The following is an 18878-nucleotide window of genomic DNA, read 5'->3' as shown; positions in this document are numbered from 1 at the left end:
ACACCTACACCACCCGATGTCACAGGAAGGCCATAAAGATCATCAAGGACATCAACCACCCGAGCCACTGCCTGTTCACCCCGCTATCATCCAGAAGGCGAGGTCAGTACAGGTGCATCAAAGCTGGGACCGAGAGACTGAAAAACAGCTTCTATCTCAAGGCCATCAGACTGTTAAACAGCCACCACTAACATTGAGTGGCTGCTGCCAACACACTGACACTGACTCAACTCCAGCCACTTTAATAATGGGAATTGATGGGAAATGATGTAAATATATCACTAGCCACTTTAAACAATGCTACCTTATATAATGTTACTTACCCTACATTATTCATCTCATATGCATACGTATATACTGTACTCTATATCATCGACTGTATCCTTATGTAATACATGTATCACTAGCCACTTTAAACTATGCCACTTTGTTTACATACTCATCTCATTTGTACATACTGTACTCGATACCATCTACTGTATCTTGCCTATGCTGCTCTGTACCATCACTCATTCATATATCCTTATGTACATATTCTTTATCCCCTTACACTGTGTACAAGACAGTAGTTTTGGAATTGTTAGTTAGATTACTTGTTGGTTATTACTGCATTGTCGGAACTAGAAGCACAAGCATTTCGCTACACTCGCATTAACATCTGCTAACCATGTGTATGTGACAAATAAAATTTGATTTGATTTGATTTGATTTTGATTTGGTGAGAATAGGACTTCCATCCCTCTCTCTCTCTACAGTCCCCCAGGTGAGAATAGGACTTCCATCCCTCTCTCTCTCTACAGTCCCCCAGGTGAGAATAGGACTTCCATCCCTCCCTCTACAGTCCCCCAGGTGAGAATAGGACTTCCATCCCTCTCTCTACAGTCCCCCAGGTGAGAATAGGACTTCCATCCCTCTCTCTACAGTCCCCCAGGTGAGAATAGGACTTCCATCCCTCTCTACAGTCCCCCAGGTGAGAATAGGACTTCCATCCCTCTCTTTCTCTACGGTCCCCCAGGTGAGAATAGGACTTCCCTCTCTCTCTCTACAGTCCCCCAGGTGAGAATAGGACTTCCATCCCTCTCTACAGTCCCCCAGGTGAGAATAGGACTTCCATCCCTCTCTCTCTCTACAGTCCCCCAGGTGAGAATAGGACTTCCATCCCTCTCTCAGTCCCCCAGGTGAGAATAGGACTTCCACCCTCTCTCTACAGTCCCCCAGGTGAGAATAGGACTTCCATCCCTCTCTACAGTCCCCCAGGTGAGAATAGGACTTCCATCCCTCTCTCTACAGTCCCCCAGGTGAGAATAGGACTTCCATCCCTCTCTACAGTCCCCCAGGTGAGAATAGGACTTCCATCCCTCTCTCTACAGTCCCCCAGGTGAGAATAGGACTTCCATCCCTCTCTCTACAGTCCCCCAGGTGAGAATAGGACTTCCATCCCTCTCTCTCTACAGTCCCCCAGGTGAGAATAGGACTTCCATCCCTCTCTACAGTCCCCCAGGTGAGAATAGGACTTCCATCCCTCTCTCTCTCTACAGTCCCCCAGGTGAGAATAGGACTTCCATCCCTCTCTCTCAGTCCCCCAGGTGACGGTCCCCCAGGTGAGAATAGGACTTCCATCCCTGAGAATAGGACTTCCTCCCTCTACAGTCCCCCAGGTGAGAATAGGACTTCCATCCCTCTCTCTCAGTCCCCCAGGTGAGAATAGGACTTCCATCCCTCTCTCTACAGTCCCCCAGGTGAGAATAGGACTTCCATCCCTCTCTCTACGGTCCCCCAGGTGAGAATAGGACTTCCATCCCTCCCTCTACAGTCCCCCAGGTGAGAATAGGACTTCCATCCCTCTCTCTACAGTCCCCCAGGTGAGAATAGGACTTCCATCCCTGTCTCTACAGTCCCCCAGGTGAGAATAGGACTTCCATCCCTCTCTCTCTCTACGGTCCCCCAGGTGAGAATAGGACTTCCATCCCTCTCTCTCTACAGTCCCCCAGGTGAGAATAGGACTTCCATCCCTCTCTCTACAGTCCCCAAGGTGAGAATAGGACTTCCATCTCTCTCTCTCTCTACAGTCCCCCAGGTGAGAATAGGACTTCCATCCCTCTCTCTACAGTCCCCCAGATGAGAATAGGACTTCCATCCCTCTCTACAGTCCCCCAGGTGAGAATAGGACTTCCATCCCTCTCTCTCTCTACAGTCCCCCAGGTGAGAATAGGACTTCCATCCCTCTCTACAGTCCCCCAGGTGAGAATAGGACTTCCATCCCTCTCTCTCTCTACAGTCCCCCAGGTGAGAATAGGACTTCCATCCCTCTCTACAGTCCCCCAGGTGAGAATAGGACTTCCATCCCTCTCTCTCTCTACAGTCCCCCAGGTGAGAATAGGACTTCCATCCCTCCCTCTCTCTACAGTCCCCCAGGTGAGAATAGGACTTCCATCCCTCCCTCTCTCTCTACAGTCCCCCAGGTGAGAATAGGACAATCATCCCTCTCTCTCTCTACAGTCCCCCAGGTGAGAATAGGACAACCATCCCTCTCTCTCTCTACAGTCCCCCAGGTGAGAATAGGACTTCCATCCCCCTCTCTCTACAGTCCCCCAGGTGAGAATAGGACTTCCATCCCTCCCTCTCTCTACAGTCCCCCAGGTGAGAATAGGACTTCCATCCCTCTCTCTCTCTACAGTCCCCCAGGTGAGAATAGGACTTCCATCCCTCTCTCTCTCTACAGTCCCCCAGGTGAGAATAGGACTTCCATCCCTCTCTCTCTCTACAGTCCCCCAGGTGAGAATAGGACTTCCATCCCTCTCTCTACAGTCCCCCAGGTGAGAATAGGACTTCCATCCCTCCCTCTCTCTACAGTCCCCCAGGTGAGAATAGGACTTCCATCCCTCCCTCTCTCTCTACAGTCCCCCAGGTGAGAATAGGACTTCCATCCCTCTCTCTACAGTCCCCCAGGTGAGAATAGGACTTCCATCCCTCTCTCTCTCTACAGTCCCCCAGGTGAGAATAGGACTTCCATCCCTCCCTCTCTCTCTACAGTCCCCCAGGTGAGAATAGGACTTCCATCCCTCTCTCTACAGTCCCCCAGGTGAGAATAGGACTTCCATCCCTCCCTCTCTCTCTACAGTCCCCCAGGTGAGAATAGGACTTCCATCCCTCCCTCTCTCTCTACAGTCCCCCAGCTGAGAATAGGACTTCCCTCCCTCTCTCTCTCTACAGTCCCCCAGGTGAGAATAGGACTTCCATCCCTCTCTCTACAGTCCCCCAGGTGAGAATAGGACTTCCATCCCTCCCTCTACAGTCCCCCAGGTGAGAATAGGACTTCCATCCCTCTCTACAGTCCCCCAGGTGAGAATAGGACTTCCATCCCTCTCTCTACAGTCCCCCAGGTGAGAATAGGACAACCATCCCTCTCTCTCTCTACAGTCCCCCAGGTGAGAATAGGACTTCCATCCCTCTCTCTCTCTACGGTCCCCCAGGTGAGAATAGGACTTCCATCCCTCTCTCTCTCTACAGTCCCCCAGGTGAGAATAGGACTTCCATCCCTCCCTCTCTCTACAGTCCCCCAGGTGAGAATAGGACTTCCATCCCTCTCTCTCTCTACAGTCCCCCAGGTGAGAATAGGACTTCCATCCCTCTCTCTCTCTACAGTCCCCCAGGTGAGAATAGGACTTCCATCCCTCTATCTCTCTACAGTCCCCCAGGTGAGAATAGGACTTCCATCCCTCCCTCTCTCTACAGTCCCCCAGGTGAGAATAGGACTTCCATCCCTCCCTCTCTCTCTACAGTCCCCCAGGTGAGAACAGGACTTCCATCCCTCTCTCTCTCTACAGTCCCCCAGGTGAGAATAGGACTTCCCTCCCTCTCTCTCTCTACGGTCCCCCAGGTGAGAATAGGACTTCCATCTCTCTCTCTCTCTACAGTCCCCCAGGTGAGAATAGGACTTCCATCCCTCTCTCTCTCTCTACAGTCCCCCAGGTGAGAATAGGACTTCCATCCCTCCCTCTCTCTCTACAGTCCCCCAGGTGAGAATAGGACTTCCATCCCTCTCTCTCTCTACAGTCCCCCAGGTGAGAATAGGACTTCCATCCCTCTCTCTCTACAGTCCCCCAGGTGAGAATAGGACTTCCATCCCTCTCTCTACGGTTCCCCAGGTGAGAATAGGACTTCCATCCCTCTCTCTACAGTCCCCCAGGTGAGAATAGGACTTCCAGTAGACTACAGCCTCACACCATGTGATGTAGTGAGTTTCCAATGTGTTACTGAAAGGCCTGACTTTGACCAGAGAAAGTCTTATAACAAAGTGCAGGTCAAGGAAACAAAGCTCAATAGTGAAGGAAGCAGTGGGGTTCTGACTGTCTCTGGAGAGGAGCGTCTCCTTTTATGACCAAATGTAAAGTGCAATGGTGGCCCTTTAAAAATCGGAGGACGGACTCATAGTAATGACTGGAACGGATTGAATTCAGCACTTAGGCTCATAGTAATGACTGGAACGGAATTAATTCAGCACTTAAGCTCATAGTAATGACTGGAACTGAATGAATTCAGCACTTTGAGTCCATTCATTACTATGAATCTGTCTTCCACTCACCAGCCTCTTCTGACAGGAAGATACCTCGATGTACTGTAGTGCTTACCATCTCCCACTCTGCACAGATATAGGGTCCGGGGCGGAGGATCACCAGGAGGCCAGTCTGATTGGCCAGATCCAGGAAGTTCTCCAGGTCTCGATCCCCAGTGAAGTTGTAAACACCCCGCTTTTCCTCATGGAAGTTCCAGGGAACATAACTGACAAGAAGGAGAAGAGTACTGGTGACAACTGACAGGAAGGAGAAGCGTACTGGTGGCATAACTGACAAGAAGGAGAAGAGTACTGGTGACATAACTGAGAGGAAGGAGAAGAGTACTGGTGACAACTGACAGGAAGGAGAAGAGTACTGGTGACATAACTGACAGGAAGGAGAAGAGTACTGGTGACATAACTGACAGGAAGGAGAAGAGTACTGGTGACAACTGACAGGAAGGAGAAGAGTACTGGTGACATAACTGATAGGAAGGAGAAGCGTACTGGTGGCATAACTGACAAGAAGGAGAAGAGTACTGGTGACATAACTGAGAGGAAGGAGAAGAGTACTGGTGACAACTGACAGGAAGGAGAAGAGTACTGGTGACATAACTGACAGGAAGGAGAAGAGTACTGGTGACCTAACTGACAGGAAGGAGAAGAGTACTGGTGACATAACTGACAGGAAGGAGAAGAGTACTGGTGACATAACTGACAGGAAGGAGAAGAGTACTGGTGACATAACTGACAGGAAGGAGAAGAGTACTGGTGACATAACTGACAGGAAGGAGAAGAGTACTGGTGACTACTGACAGGAAGGAGAAGAGTACTGGTGACCTAACTGACAGGAAGGAGAAGAGTACTGGTGGCATAACTGACAGGAAGGAGAAGAGTACTGGTGACATAACTGACAGGAAGGAGAAGAGTACTGGTGACCTAACTGACAGGAAGGAGAAGCGTACTGGTGACATAACTGACAGGAAGGAGAAGAGTACTGGTGACATAACTGACAGGAAGGAGAAGAGTACTGGTGACATAACTGACAGGAAGGAGAAGAGTACTGGTGACATAACTGACAGGAAGGAGAAGAGTACTGGTGACATAACTGACAGGAAGGAGAAGAGTACTGGTGACTACTGACAGGAAGGAGAAGAGTACTGGTGACTACTGACAGGAAGGAGAAGAGTACTGGTGACATACGGTGCATTCTGAAAGGATTCAGGCCACACCACATTTTTTACGTTACAGCTTTTTTCCTCGTCAAGCTAATTAATAAAAAACAGAAATACCTTATTTACATAAGTATTCAGACCCTTTGTTATGAGACTCGAAATTGAGCTTAAGTGCATCCTGTGGTGAATTTAAATGATTGGATATGATTTGGAAAGACACACACCTGTCTATATAAGGTCCCACAGTTGACAGTGCATATCAGAGCAAAAACCAAGCCATGAGGTCGAAGGAATTGTCAGTAGAGCTCTGAGACAGGATTGTGTCAAGACACAAATCTGGGGAATGGGGACCAAAACAATTCTGCAGCATTGAAGGTCCACAAGAACACAGTGGCCTCCATCATTCTTAAATGGAAGAAGTTTGGAACCTCCAACACTCTTCCTAGAGCTGGTCGCCGGGCCAAACTGAACAATCGGGGGAGAAGGGCCTTGGTCAGGGAGGTGAACAAGAACCTGATGGTCACTCTGACAGAGCTCCAGAGTTCCTCTGTGGAGATGGGAGAACCTTCCAGAAGGACAATCATCTCTGCAGCACTCCACCAATCAGGTCTTTATGGTAGAGTGGCCAGACGGAAGCCACTCCTCAGTAAAAGGCACATGACAGCCCGCTTGGAGTTTGCCAAAAGGCACCTAAAGGACTCTCAGACCATGAGAATCATGGATACAGGTACAACCCTACTGCTGTTGTATTGGGAAATCTTCAGGAGATACATTTAATTATATTATAATAATCTCGCTCTGACCCATTATGTCTCCTGTCTAACTTACATCTGTACAGCGTTGAGTCCTGCCATGTACATCTTGAGCAGTCTGTCTTTCCAGTAGTAGTGAGGGATGCGGGAGTAGTGGATACTGCCGGAGACATACTGGAAAGGCTTCCCATCTTTCTGGAAGCAGTTGTTCTTGTAGTCTATGGCGAAGGAAGGGGCCCCGGAAACCTGTAAGAAAAAAAACAGACAGGAGTCATACCGTGATATACAGTAAGCTTATAGTGTATGAACACTATGCTCTTATCAAGGTCTAGAACTGGCTCTGGCATAGATCATTTCAAGGTATATTTGATATCAGTAATAATATATGGAGAGCTGTGAGAAAGCCAGGACCTCTGTCAGACAGCTGTTCGGCCTGCATGACTACTGTTGTTATGGGTTTGTCATGACAGTAATATGTTCCTATCAAAGCCTGTTCGGCCTGCATGACTACTGTTGTTATGGGTTTGTCATGACAGTAATATGTTCCTATCAAAGCCTGTTCGGCCTGCATGCCTACTGTTGTTATGGATTTGTCATGACAGTAATATGTTCCTATCAAAGCCTGTTCGGCCTGCATGACTACTGTTGTTATGGATTTGTCATGACAGTAATATGTTCCTATCAAAGCCTGTTTGGCCTGCATGCCTACTGTTGTTATGGATTTGTCATGACAGTAATATGTTCCTATCAAAGCCTGTTCGGCCTGCATGACTACTGTTGTTATGGGTTTGTCATGACAGTAATATGTTCCTATCAAAGCCTGTTCGGCCTGCATGCCTACTGTTGTTATGGATTTGTCATGACAGTAATATGTTCCTATCAAAGCCTGTTTGGCCTGCATGACTACTGTTGTTATGGATTTGTCATGACAGTAATATGTTCCTATCAAAGCCTGGGTAGCCAGGTAGTTCCTACTTTGCCTTTTGGACCTCGTAACTTTTTTTCCTTCTTTTTTTCCCAAAGGTTTGACTTTCTTAAAGGCATATTGGTCAAACTCAGCTCCATTTTCCACCAACATGTTAGAGTTGCTAATGCCTAGGAATGCTAGTCCGGGATGTTGCGTATTGGGCTTAGCCAATCAGCTTGCAGCAGTCTGTTGTGTACCCCTGGGCACAACATCAGGAAGTAACATTCCTAGTCATGAGCCACTCTAACATGGTGGTTGAAAATGGTGTTGCATATTTTCCCTGGTTCTTTTCCCCCTCCTTTTCCATCATTAAATCGAGTTAAGGAGGAAATTGAAGCCTTTGCAGCCTGAATGGAGAATGTTTTATGCAGGGGGACATCAAGGCCAGACGATAGTGGAGATCCATAGTGCCCACTAGTGTCCGTCCAGGCTAATCAAGACCTGAGAACTGCATGTATCACAAAACCACAGTAAAAGATGGAATGGTACCTGGAGGCAAACGGGGGTGTCTGGCTTTTCAATTTCAGTCAAAGGGAGGGTTTAGTATTGTGTATCTAGTCCAGGGGAGGGTTTAGTATTGTGTATCTAGGGGAGGGTTTAGTATTGTGTATCTAGGGGAGGGTTTAATATTGTGTATCTAGGGGAGGGTTTAGTATTGTGTATCTAGTCTAGGGGAGGGTTTAGTATTGTGTATCTAGTCTAGGGGAGGGTTTAGTATTGTGTATCTAGGGGAGGGTTTAGTATTGTGTATCTAGGGGAAGGTTTAGTATTGTGTATCTAGGGGAGGGTTTAGTATTGTGTATCTAGGGGAGGGTTTAGTATTGTGTATCCAGGGGAGGGTTTAGTATTGTGTATCCAGGGGAGGGTTTAGTATTGTGTATCCAGGGGAGGGTTTAGTATTGTGTATCTAGGGGAGGGTTTAGTATTGTGTATCTAGGGGAGGGTTTAGTATTGTGTATCTAGGGGAGGGTTTAGTATTGTGTATCTAGGGGAGGGTTTAGTATTGTGTATCTAGGGGAGGGTTTAGTATTGTGTATCTAGGGGAGGGTTTAGTATTGTGTATCTAGGGGAGGGTTTAGTATTGTGTATCTATAGGAGGGTTTAGTATTGTGTATCTAGTCTAGGGGAGGGTTTAGTATTGTGTATCTAGTCTAGGGGAGGGTATAGTATTGTGTATCTAGTCCAGGGGAGGGTTTAGTATTGTGTATCTAGTCCAGGGGAGGGTTTAGTATTGTGTATCTAGTCCAGGGGATGGTTTAGTATTGTGTATCTAGGGGAGGGTTTAGTATTGTGTATCTGGGGGAGGGTTTAGTATTGTGTATCTAGTCTAGGGGAGGGTTTAGTATTGTGTATCTAGGGGAGGGTTTAGTATTGTGTATCTAGGGGAAGGTTTAGTATTGTGTATCTAGGGGAGGGTTTAGTATTGTGTATCTAGGGGAGGGTTTAGTATTGTGTATCCAGGGGAGGGTTTAGTATTGTGTATCCAGGGGAGGGTTTAGTATTGTGTATCCAGGGGAGGGTTTAGTATTGTGTATCTAGGGGAGGGTTTAGTATTGTGTATCTAGGGGAGGGTTTAGTATTGTGTATCTAGGGGAGGGTTTAGTATTGTGTATCTAGGGGAGGGTTTAGTATTGTGTATCTAGGGGAGGGTTTAGTATTGTGTATCTAGGGGAGGGTTTAGTATTGTGTATCTAGGGGAGGGTTTAGTATTGTGTATCTATAGGAGGGTTTAGTATTGTGTATCTAGTCTAGGGGAGGGTTTAGTATTGTGTATCTAGTCTAGGGGAGGGTATAGTATTGTGTATCTAGTCCAGGGGAGGGTTTAGTATTGTGTATCTAGTCCAGGGGAGGGTTTAGTATTGTGTATCTAGTCCAGGGGATGGTTTAGTATTGTGTATCTAGGGGAGGGTTTAGTATTGTGTATCTGGGGGAGGGTTTAGTATTGTGTATCTAGTCTAGGGGAGGGTTTAGTATTGTGTATCTAGTCCAGGGGAGGGTTTAGTATTGTGTATCTAGGGGAGGGTTTAGTATTGTGTATCTAGTCTAGGGGAGGGTTTAGTATTGTGCATCTAGGGGAGGGTTTAGTATTGTGTATCTAGGGGAGGGTTTAGTATTGTGTATCTGGGGGAGGGTTTAGTATTGTGTATCTAGTCCAGGGGAGGGTTTAGTATTGTGTATCTAGTCCAGGGGAGGGTTTAGTATTGTGTATCTAGTCAAGGGGAGGGTTTAGTATTGTGTATCTAGTCCAGGGGAGGGTTTAGTATTGTGTATCTAGTCCAGGGGAGGGTTTAGTATTGTGTATCTAGTCCAGGGGATGGTTTAGTATTGTGTATCTAGGGGAGGGTTTAGTATTGTGTATCTAGGGGAGGGTTTAGTATTGTGTATCTAGTCCAGGGGATGGTTTAGTATTGTGTATCTAGGGGAGGGTTTAGCATTGTGCATCTAGGGGAGGGTTTAGTATTGTGTATCTAGTCCAGGGGATGGTTTAGTATTGTGTATCTAGGGGAGGGTTTAGCATTGTGCATCTAGGGGAGGGTTTAGTATTGTGTATCTAGGGGAGGGTTTAGTATCGTGTATCTAGTCCAGGGGAGGGTTTAGTATTGTGTATCCAGGGGAGGGTTTAGTATTGTGTATCTAGGGGAGGGTTTAGTATTGTGTATCTAGGGGAGGGTTTAGTATTGTGTATCTAGGGGAGGGTTTAGTATTGTGTATCTAGGGGAGCGTTTAGTATTGTGTATCTAGGGGAGTGTTTAGTATTGTGTATCTAGGGGAGGGTTTAGTATTGTGTATCTAGGGGAGTGTTTAGTATTGTGTATCTAGGGGAGGGTTTAGTATTGTGTATCTAGGGGAGGGTTTAGTATTGTGTATCTAGGGGAGGGTTTAGTATTGTGTATCTAGGGGAGGGTTTAGTATTGTGTATCTAGGGGAGGGTTTAGTATTGTGTATCTAGGGGAGGGTTTAGTATTGTGTATCTAGGGGAGGGTTTAGTATTGTGTATCTAGTCTAGGGGAGGGTTTAGTATTGTGTATCTAGTCCAGGGGAGGGTTTAGTATTGTGTATCTAGGGGAGGGTTTAGTATTGTGTATCTAGTCTAGGGGAGGGTTTAGTATTGTGCATCTAGGGGAGGGTTTAGTATTGTGTATCTAGGGGAGGGTTTAGTATTGTGTATCTGGGGGAGGGTTTAGTATTGTGTATCTAGGGGAGGGTTTAGTATTGTGTATCTGGGGGAGGGTTTAGTATTGTGTATCTAGTCTAGGGGAGGGTTTAGTATTGTGTATCTAGTCCAGGGGAGGGTTTAGTATTGTGTATCTAGGGGAGGGTTTAGTATTGTGTATCTAGTCTAGGGGAGGGTTTAGTATTGTGCATCTAGGGGAGGGTTTAGTATTGTGTATCTAGGGGAGGGTTTAGTATTGTGTATCTGGGGGAGGGTTTAGTATTGTGTATCTAGTCCAGGGGAGGGTTTAGTATTGTGTATCTAGTCCAGGGGAGGGTTTAGTATTGTGTATCTAGTCAAGGGGAGGGTTTAGTATTGTGTATCTAGTCCAGGGGAGGGTTTAGTATTGTGTATCTAGTCCAGGGGAGGGTTTAGTATTGTGTATCTAGTCCAGGGGATGGTTTAGTATTGTGTATCTAGGGGAGGGTTTAGTATTGTGTATCTAGGGGAGGGTTTAGTATTGTGTATCTAGTCCAGGGGATGGTTTAGTATTGTGTATCTAGGGGAGGGTTTAGCATTGTGCATCTAGGGGAGGGTTTAGTATTGTGTATCTAGTCCAGGGGATGGTTTAGTATTGTGTATCTAGGGGAGGGTTTAGCATTGTGCATCTAGGGGAGGGTTTAGTATTGTGTATCTAGGGGAGGGTTTAGTATCGTGTATCTAGTCCAGGGGAGGGTTTAGTATTGTGTATCCAGGGGAGGGTTTAGTATTGTGTATCCAGGGGAGGGTTTAGTATTGTGTATCTAGGGGAGGGTTTAGTATTGTGTATCTAGGGGAGGGTTTAGTATTGTGTATCTAGGGGAGCGTTTAGTATTGTGTATCTAGGGGAGTGTTTAGTATTGTGTATCTAGGGGAGGGTTTAGTATTGTGTATCTAGGGGAGTGTTTAGTATTGTGTATCTAGGGGAGGGTTTAGTATTGTGTATCTAGGGGAGGGTTTAGTATTGTGTATCTAGGGGAGGGTTTAGTATTGTGTATCTAGGGGAGGGTTTAGTATTGTGTATCTAGGGGAGGGTTTAGTATTGTGTATCTAGGGGAGGGTTTAGTATTGTGTATCTAGGGGAGGGTTTAGTATTGTGTATCTAGGGGAGGGTTTAGTATTGTGTATCTAGGGGAGGGTTTAGTATTGTGTATCTAGGGGAGGGTTTAGTATTGTGTATCTAGGGGAGGGTTTAGTATTGTGTATCTAGGGGAGGGTTTAGTATTGTGTATCTAGGGGAGGGTTTAGTATTGTGTATCTAGGGGAGGGTTTAGTATTGTGTATCTAGGGGAGGGTTTAGTATTGTGTATCTAGTCTAGGGGAGGGTTTAGTATTGTGTATCTAGTCTAGGGGAGGGTTTAGTATTGTGTATCTAGTCTAGGGGAGGGTTTGGTATTGTGTATCTAGTCCAGGGGAGGGTTTAGTATTTAGTACCCATACCTGTGAAAGACGTGACTGAACCATATAGGGATATCATTGGTTCATTTGTTTTTTTTACATTCAGAGGCTGAGCTACAACCTCCTATCGCCAAGGAGACAAAACATTAACTTTGCTTGATTAAGCTATTCACTTGATGTACAATAGAATGCTCATTCAGCTTTTAGGGAAACACTTGTGACTTTCTCTCATTGGGTTAAACCACGGAAGAAGAGTAGCCAGTAGTTAGAGCTGCAATATGTCACTTTTGGGGGAACCGGCCAACTTCACGTAGAAATGCACTTTCTAGATATGTCATTCTCCTTGAAAGCAAGTCTGAGGTAGAGCTGTTCTATGTGTTATAGATCTGTCATTCTCCTTGAAAGCAAGCCTGAGGTAGATCTGTTCTATGTGTTATAGATCTATCATTCTCCTTGAAAGCAAGCCTGAGGTAGATATGTTCTATGTGCGCCATTTCTATGTTGTGTATCTAGGGGAGGGTTTAGTATTGTGTATCTAGGGGAGGGTTTAGTATTGTGTATCTAGGGGAGGGTTTAGTATTGTGTATCTAGGGGAGGGTTTAGTATTGTGTATCTAGGGGAGGGTTTAGTATTGTGTATCTAGTCCAGGGGAGGGTTTAGTATTGTGTATCTAGTCCAGGGGAGGGTTTAGTATTGTGTATCTAGGGGAGGGTTTAGTATTGTGTATCTAGTCCAGGGGAGGGTTTAGTATTGTGTATCTAGGGGAGGGTTTAGTATTGTGTATCTAGTCCAGGGGAGGGTTTAGTATTGTGCATCTAGTCCAGGGGAGGGTTTAGTATTGTGTATCTAGTCCAGGGGAGGGTTTAGTATTGTGTATCTAGTCCAGGGGAGGGTTTAGTATTGTGTATCTAGTCCAGGGGAGGGTTTAGTATTGTGTATCTAGGGGAGGGTTTAGTATTGTTTATCTAGTCCAGGGGAGGGTTTAGTATTGTGTATCCAGGGGAGGGTATAGTATTGTGTATCTAGTCTACTCTGTCTGGGGTGGAAAGGTAGTGCTACTCTGTCTGGTGTGGAAAGGTAGGTCTACTCTGTCGGGGGTGGAAAGGTAGGTCTACTCTGTCTGGTGTGGAAAGGTAGGTCTACTCTGTCTGGGGTGGAAAGGTAGGTCTACTCTGTCTGGGGTGGAAAGGTAGGCCTACTCTGTCTGGGGTGGAAAGGTAGGTCTACTCTGTCTGGGGTGGAAAGGTAGGTCCTACTCTGTCTGGTGTGGAAAGGTAGGCCTACTCTGTCTGGGGTGGAAAGGTAGGTCTACTCTGTCTGGGGTGGAAAGGTAGGTCTACTCTGTCTGGGGTGGAAAGGTAGGTTCTACTCTGTCTGGGGTGGAAAGGTAGGTCTACTCTGTCTGGGGTGGAAAGGTAGGCCTACTCTGTCTGGGGTGGAAAGGTAGGTCTACTCTGTCTGGGGTGGAAAGGTAGGTCTACTCTGTCTGGGGTGGAAAGGTAGGTCTACTCTGTCTGGGGTGGAAAGGTAGGTCCTACTCTGTCTGGGGTGGAAAGGTAGGTCCTACTCTGTCTGGGGTGGAAAGGTAGGTCTACCTTTTGAAAGTACCATCACATTCCAAATGAAGTCTCATATTGAATCATTTGCAAACAGGAACAGTTTAGTTGCAAAGAAGACACAGATTTGGTATTGGAGAAATATGATGAACACCTTTCCCCCAGACGAGCCTCAATGCCATACAACACTCCTTCCGTGGCCTCCAACTGCTCTTAAACGCAAGTAAAACTAAATGCATGCTCTTCAACCGATCACTGCCCGCACCTGCTCGCCCGTCCAGCATCACTACTCTGGACGGCTCTGACATAGAATATGTGGACAACTACAAATACCTGGGTGTCTGGTTAGACTGTAAACTCTCCTTCCAGACTCACATTAAGCATCTCCAATCCAAAATTAAATCTAGAATCGGCTTCCTACCTCGCAACAAAGACTCCTTCACTCATGCTGCCAAACATACCCTTGTAAAACTGACTATCCTACCGATCCTCAATTTCGGCGATGTCATCTATAAAATAGCCTCCAACACTCTACTCAGCAAATTGGATGCAGTCTATCACAGCGCCATTCGTTTTGTCACCAAAGCACCATATACTACCCACCATTGTAAAGCTCCGCCTTATCTCAGCTCACTGGTTACCATAGCAGCACCCACACGTAGCACGTGCTCCAGCAGGTGCTACTGGTCATCCCCAAAGCCAACACCTCCTTTGGCCGCCTTTCCTTCCAGTTCTCTGCTGCCCATGACTGGAACGAATTGCAAAAATCAGTGAAGCTGGACACTTATCTCCCTCACTAACTTTAAGCACCAGCTGTCAGAGCAGCTCACCGATCGCTGCAGCTGTACACAGCCCATCTGTAAACAGCCCATCCAACTACCTCATCCCCTTATTGTTTTTATTTACTTTTTTTGCTCTTTTGCACACCAGTATCACTACTTGCTCATCATCGTCTGCACATCTATCCCTCCAGTGTTAATCTGCTACATTGTAATTACTTCACTACTATGGCCTATTTATTGCCTTACCTCCTTACTCCATTTGCACACACTGTGTATAGATTTTTCTATTGTGTTATTGATTCTGTTATTGTTTATTCCATGTGTAACTCTGTGTTGTTGTTTGTGTCGAATTGCTACGCTTTATCTTGGCCAGGTCACAGTTGCAAATGAGAACTTGTTCTCAACTAGCCTACCTGGTTAAATAAACATTTATAAAAATGAATTCATAATAATGTGAATATATAGTTTCAGGTTTGTGTGAAATGGTTAATAATAATATAAAACCAGTCTGTCTGTACACCACCAAGGTGAATTGGTTTAGTCTTGACTCTTGGTTGACAGTGATGGGGGATGGGTAATGTAGTCTTGACTCTTGGTTGACAGTGATGGGGGATGGGTAATGTAGTCTTGACTCTTGGTTGACAGTGATGGGGGATGGGTAATGTAGTCTTGACTCTTGGTTGACAGTGATGGGGGATGGGTAATGTAGTCTTGACTCTTGGTTGACAGTGATGGGGGATGGGTAATCTATTGAAATCTTTCCATTTGTCTTTGGCCCCCCGGCTGAAGGGGGGATTCGCACAGGGAGCCTTACGAGCTAGAACCACCACTTCTGCTAATATGTAAAATAACATAGAATTGCATGAAATGTTTATAAAAGGCCATTTTCTTCCTTGGACCTGCAAATAGGATGATCGATTCATACCATGGTTTTACTATAAATGAGATGTTTCCAGCCCTACTCCTGTCCACGGTGGTCTGTGAACCCACAACCATCTGGCCCAGAGCGCTGTCAACAAACCTGCATTGCCATGTAATGTTGACAGGACGAAGAACAGCTTCTAAAAGTGCATATTTAAGGCTCGAAGTGATGGTAAATGGTAGGAAGTTTCTCTGTTATCCACTTTGTTTAAATTATTATTATTATTATTATGGGTTTTGTGGAGCGTCACTTTCTTTTTTTCAAGCGTTCGAGTGTTTAGTTCAAATATAATTTTCTGAATGGAGGGCGATGCATTTTCATTTCCAAGGTCGGATTTTATCCATGTAACTTTATACTTGATTATAACAATATCACGTCAATATAATGTATGTATTTACTATATTATTATATATATTATATATTATTATTACTATATTATACCCTCAAGGAAAATAGACAAGTGGTAAATATGAGTGGCGACAGATCTGATCCAGTCAGCTGGTATAAATCACCTGGTAGACAGAGGAAGTAGTATTTAATATGAAATAATAGATACAGAATCAAACTTACCACAGTTCTATTCGCGGCTAAAAAGGCAAAGAAGACTAGAGAGAAAACAGTCTTCGTATCCATTGTTTCCTGTGTGGATTTAAATACAATATAAACTTGCCATTTGCCTGGTTTAGCCTACTTTCTATATCACTTGAAACGTTACACCAGAGAAACAAGCATCATGAGTCGTCCGCGCTCCCAAAATCACTATCATGTGATGTTCACATTGCTTTGCCTCTCTGCTGGGTCCTAAACCCCGCCTTGTTTCCTGCTCCGGTGGCATACTTTACCACGTTATAAATCCAGCATGCCTACTCACCTGACGATGAACACATTACTTGAAATTCCGATGGATTAGGATTACATTTTTATTGTATATAATTAATTACATTTCACAGATATGTTTCATACATTGATTTAACAGTAACCTAAATAATGCCCTACATTGTTATACACTATTGTTAGGCTCTATAGCAGGCCTATAGCATGCCTCTATTGCAGACCTATAGCATGCCTCTATAGCAGGCCTATAGCATGCCTCTATAGCAGACCTATAGCATGCCTCTATTGCAGACCTATAGCATGCCTCTATAGCAGGCCTATAGCATGCCTCTATAGCAGGCCTATAGCATGCCTCTATTGCAGGCCTATAGCATGCCTCTATAGCAGGCCTATAGCATGCCTCTATAGCAGGCCTATAGCATGCCTCTATAGCAGACCTATAGCATGCCTCTATTGCAGACCTATAGCATGCCTCTATAGCAGGCCTATAGCATGCCTCTATAGCAGGCCTATAGCATGCCTCTATTGCAGACCTATAGCATGCCTCTATAGCAGACCTATAGCATGCCTCTATTGCAGACCTATAGCATGCCTATAGCATGCCTCTATAGCAGGCCTATAGCATGCCTCTATAGCAGGCCTATAGCATGCCTCTATAGCAGGCCTATAGCATGCCTCTATTGCAGACCTATAGCATGCCTCTATAGCAGGCCTATAGCATGCCTCTATTGCAGACCTATAGCATGCCTCTATAGCAGGCCTATAGCATGCCTCTATAGCAGGCCTATAGCATGCCTCTATTGCAGGCCTATAGCATGCCTCTATAGCAGGCCTATAGCATGCCTCTATAGCAGGCCTATAGCATGCCTCTATAGCAGACCTATAGCATGCCTCTATTGCAGACCTATAGCATGCCTCTATAGCAGGCCTATAGCATGCCTCTATAGCAGGCCTATAGCATGCCTCTATTGCAGACCTATAGCATGCCTCTATAGCAGACCTATAGCATGCCTCTATTGCAGACCTATAGCATGCCTCTATAGCAGGCCTCTATAGCAGGCCTATAGCATGCCTCTATTGCAGGCCTATAGCATGCCTCTATAGCAGGCCTATAGCATGCCTCTATTGCAGGCCTATAGCATGCCTCTATAGCAGGCCTATAGCATGCCTCTATAGCAGGCCTATAGCATGCTTCTATAGCAGGCCTATAGCATGCCTCTATAGCAGACCTATAGCATGCCTCTATTGCAGGCCTATAGCATGCCTCTATAGCAGGCCTATAGCATGCCTCTATAGCAGGCCTAACTTTACTACGTTTGAGAGATTGTAGCTGCTCCTATTCTCCCTAACTCTAACACAGTGACTCGAACTCACATCCCATCTGATGCAGTCACGGCTAACAGGACAGACTCTTGTGTAAAATGAGAATCAGGGTAAAAGGCAACAATCACTATTGTGGTTAACATGGCCTGTGAACAAAGCAGGCTGTTCGGGAACAGTATTATGGCCCGGAGAGACTATGGCACCAGGTCAACATGCTGTTTTGTTCTGGGTTTGTATGCTTTTGGAATGACGCTTGTATGAAAGGACTTTCCTTGGGCTTGAGGAAACACATGTACAAGGCCTGACTTTTTTTTTTGTTCCAGATACGAGGCTTCATCCTGATTGTATTTAAATATCTGTTTTAAAGATGTGAATTAGTTAAAGATGCACCATGTTGAAAACCACTATTTCCTGGTTGCTAAAATTGTAATCGTTCGACCTAATTGTCAGTTTGTGACAAAACAAGCAAGTATAGTGTAGAGAATCATCGTACCATCTAAACCGCTGTGAAATATATTTTACATCACCACACATTTTGTATTTTCAACAGTTTGAAGCTGGTGTACAAAAGACCCAAAAATGAAGAACGGGGAGCAATAGAAATAGCAAACACAGAACATATCTACCGCTTCTTAGACTTGCTTTCAATGAGAAGGACAGATCTACAACACACATTTCTACGTGAATTTGGGCAGGGTCGACCCAAAAAAGTGACATATTGCAGCTTTTAGATAGAGGTCTCTAGTTTTCATGAAATAATAAGTCAAGTGATAGATTTGGTGCCACAGGCAGACCGTTGCCTGGACTGTATTGCATGAATCTCAGAACCACATTGTATCATGGCTAAAGTAAAGGGAGATTTAATATAGGTTCTTACATGGTCCTCAGGCTGGAAATAGCTAAGAAATCATAGAACGGGTGGCAATAAGGAGGGCTCCTCCCAGAAACCCAGGAGACCTGAAGCTCCACCCCTCAGTTACAGGTACAGCTCATCACCTGTGAAACCCAGAAGACCTGAAGCTCCACCCCTCAGTTACAGGTACAGCTCATCACCTGTGATCAGAGATTGAGGGAACAAAATGATAATACCACAAAATTATATCAATTACTCTCATCCAATCAACTGCTGAAGAATACCGGGTCAGGGCGTAGTGATGAAAGCATATAACTGTAAATTGATGAGGTATGATTAATGACACTTTCCAGTATAATAAAAGATCAACAGAAACATTCACACATCCGCTTCCTCATACTCCTCCAGTCTGGACGGAGATGGCAGGCACACCATGAAGGTCTCCCTTCACAATTAGGCCTACTACTATCTGTATAATAAACCCATGAGTGTTGTAGACTTAGGGTTGTACAATTCTGGGTTTCTTCCATAAATTCCCAGTTTTTTTTCTGAAATCCTGGTTGGAGGT

The 18878-nt window shown here is 45.4% G+C and overlaps 1 protein-coding gene across 1 annotated transcript in view; it reads right to left on the bottom strand.

Moving 5' to 3' along the window:
* The window catches only part of LOC139381010 (galactosidase, beta 1-like), a 96715-nt gene extending 80647 nt beyond the window's left edge, over positions 1-16068 (bottom strand). Inside the window, exons 1-3 of the mRNA XM_071124239.1 lie at positions 15871-16068; positions 6559-6728; positions 4632-4782 (exon numbers count right to left, since the gene is read on the bottom strand). Coding sequence (XP_070980340.1) covers positions 4632-4782; positions 6559-6728; positions 15871-15933 — 384 coding nt within the window. The 5' untranslated portion in view covers positions 15934-16068. The remainder of the gene's footprint in view (positions 1-4631; positions 4783-6558; positions 6729-15870) is intronic.
* Positions 16069-18878: the final 2810 nt, after the last annotated feature.

Source organism: Oncorhynchus clarkii, chromosome 22 (assembly GCF_045791955.1).
Source record: "Oncorhynchus clarkii lewisi isolate Uvic-CL-2024 chromosome 22, UVic_Ocla_1.0, whole genome shotgun sequence".
Classification (NCBI taxonomy): Eukaryota; Metazoa; Chordata; class Actinopteri; order Salmoniformes; family Salmonidae; genus Oncorhynchus; species Oncorhynchus clarkii.
The sequence above is the reverse complement of the archived record's forward strand: the minus strand, read 5'-3'. Positions and strand labels throughout refer to the sequence as shown.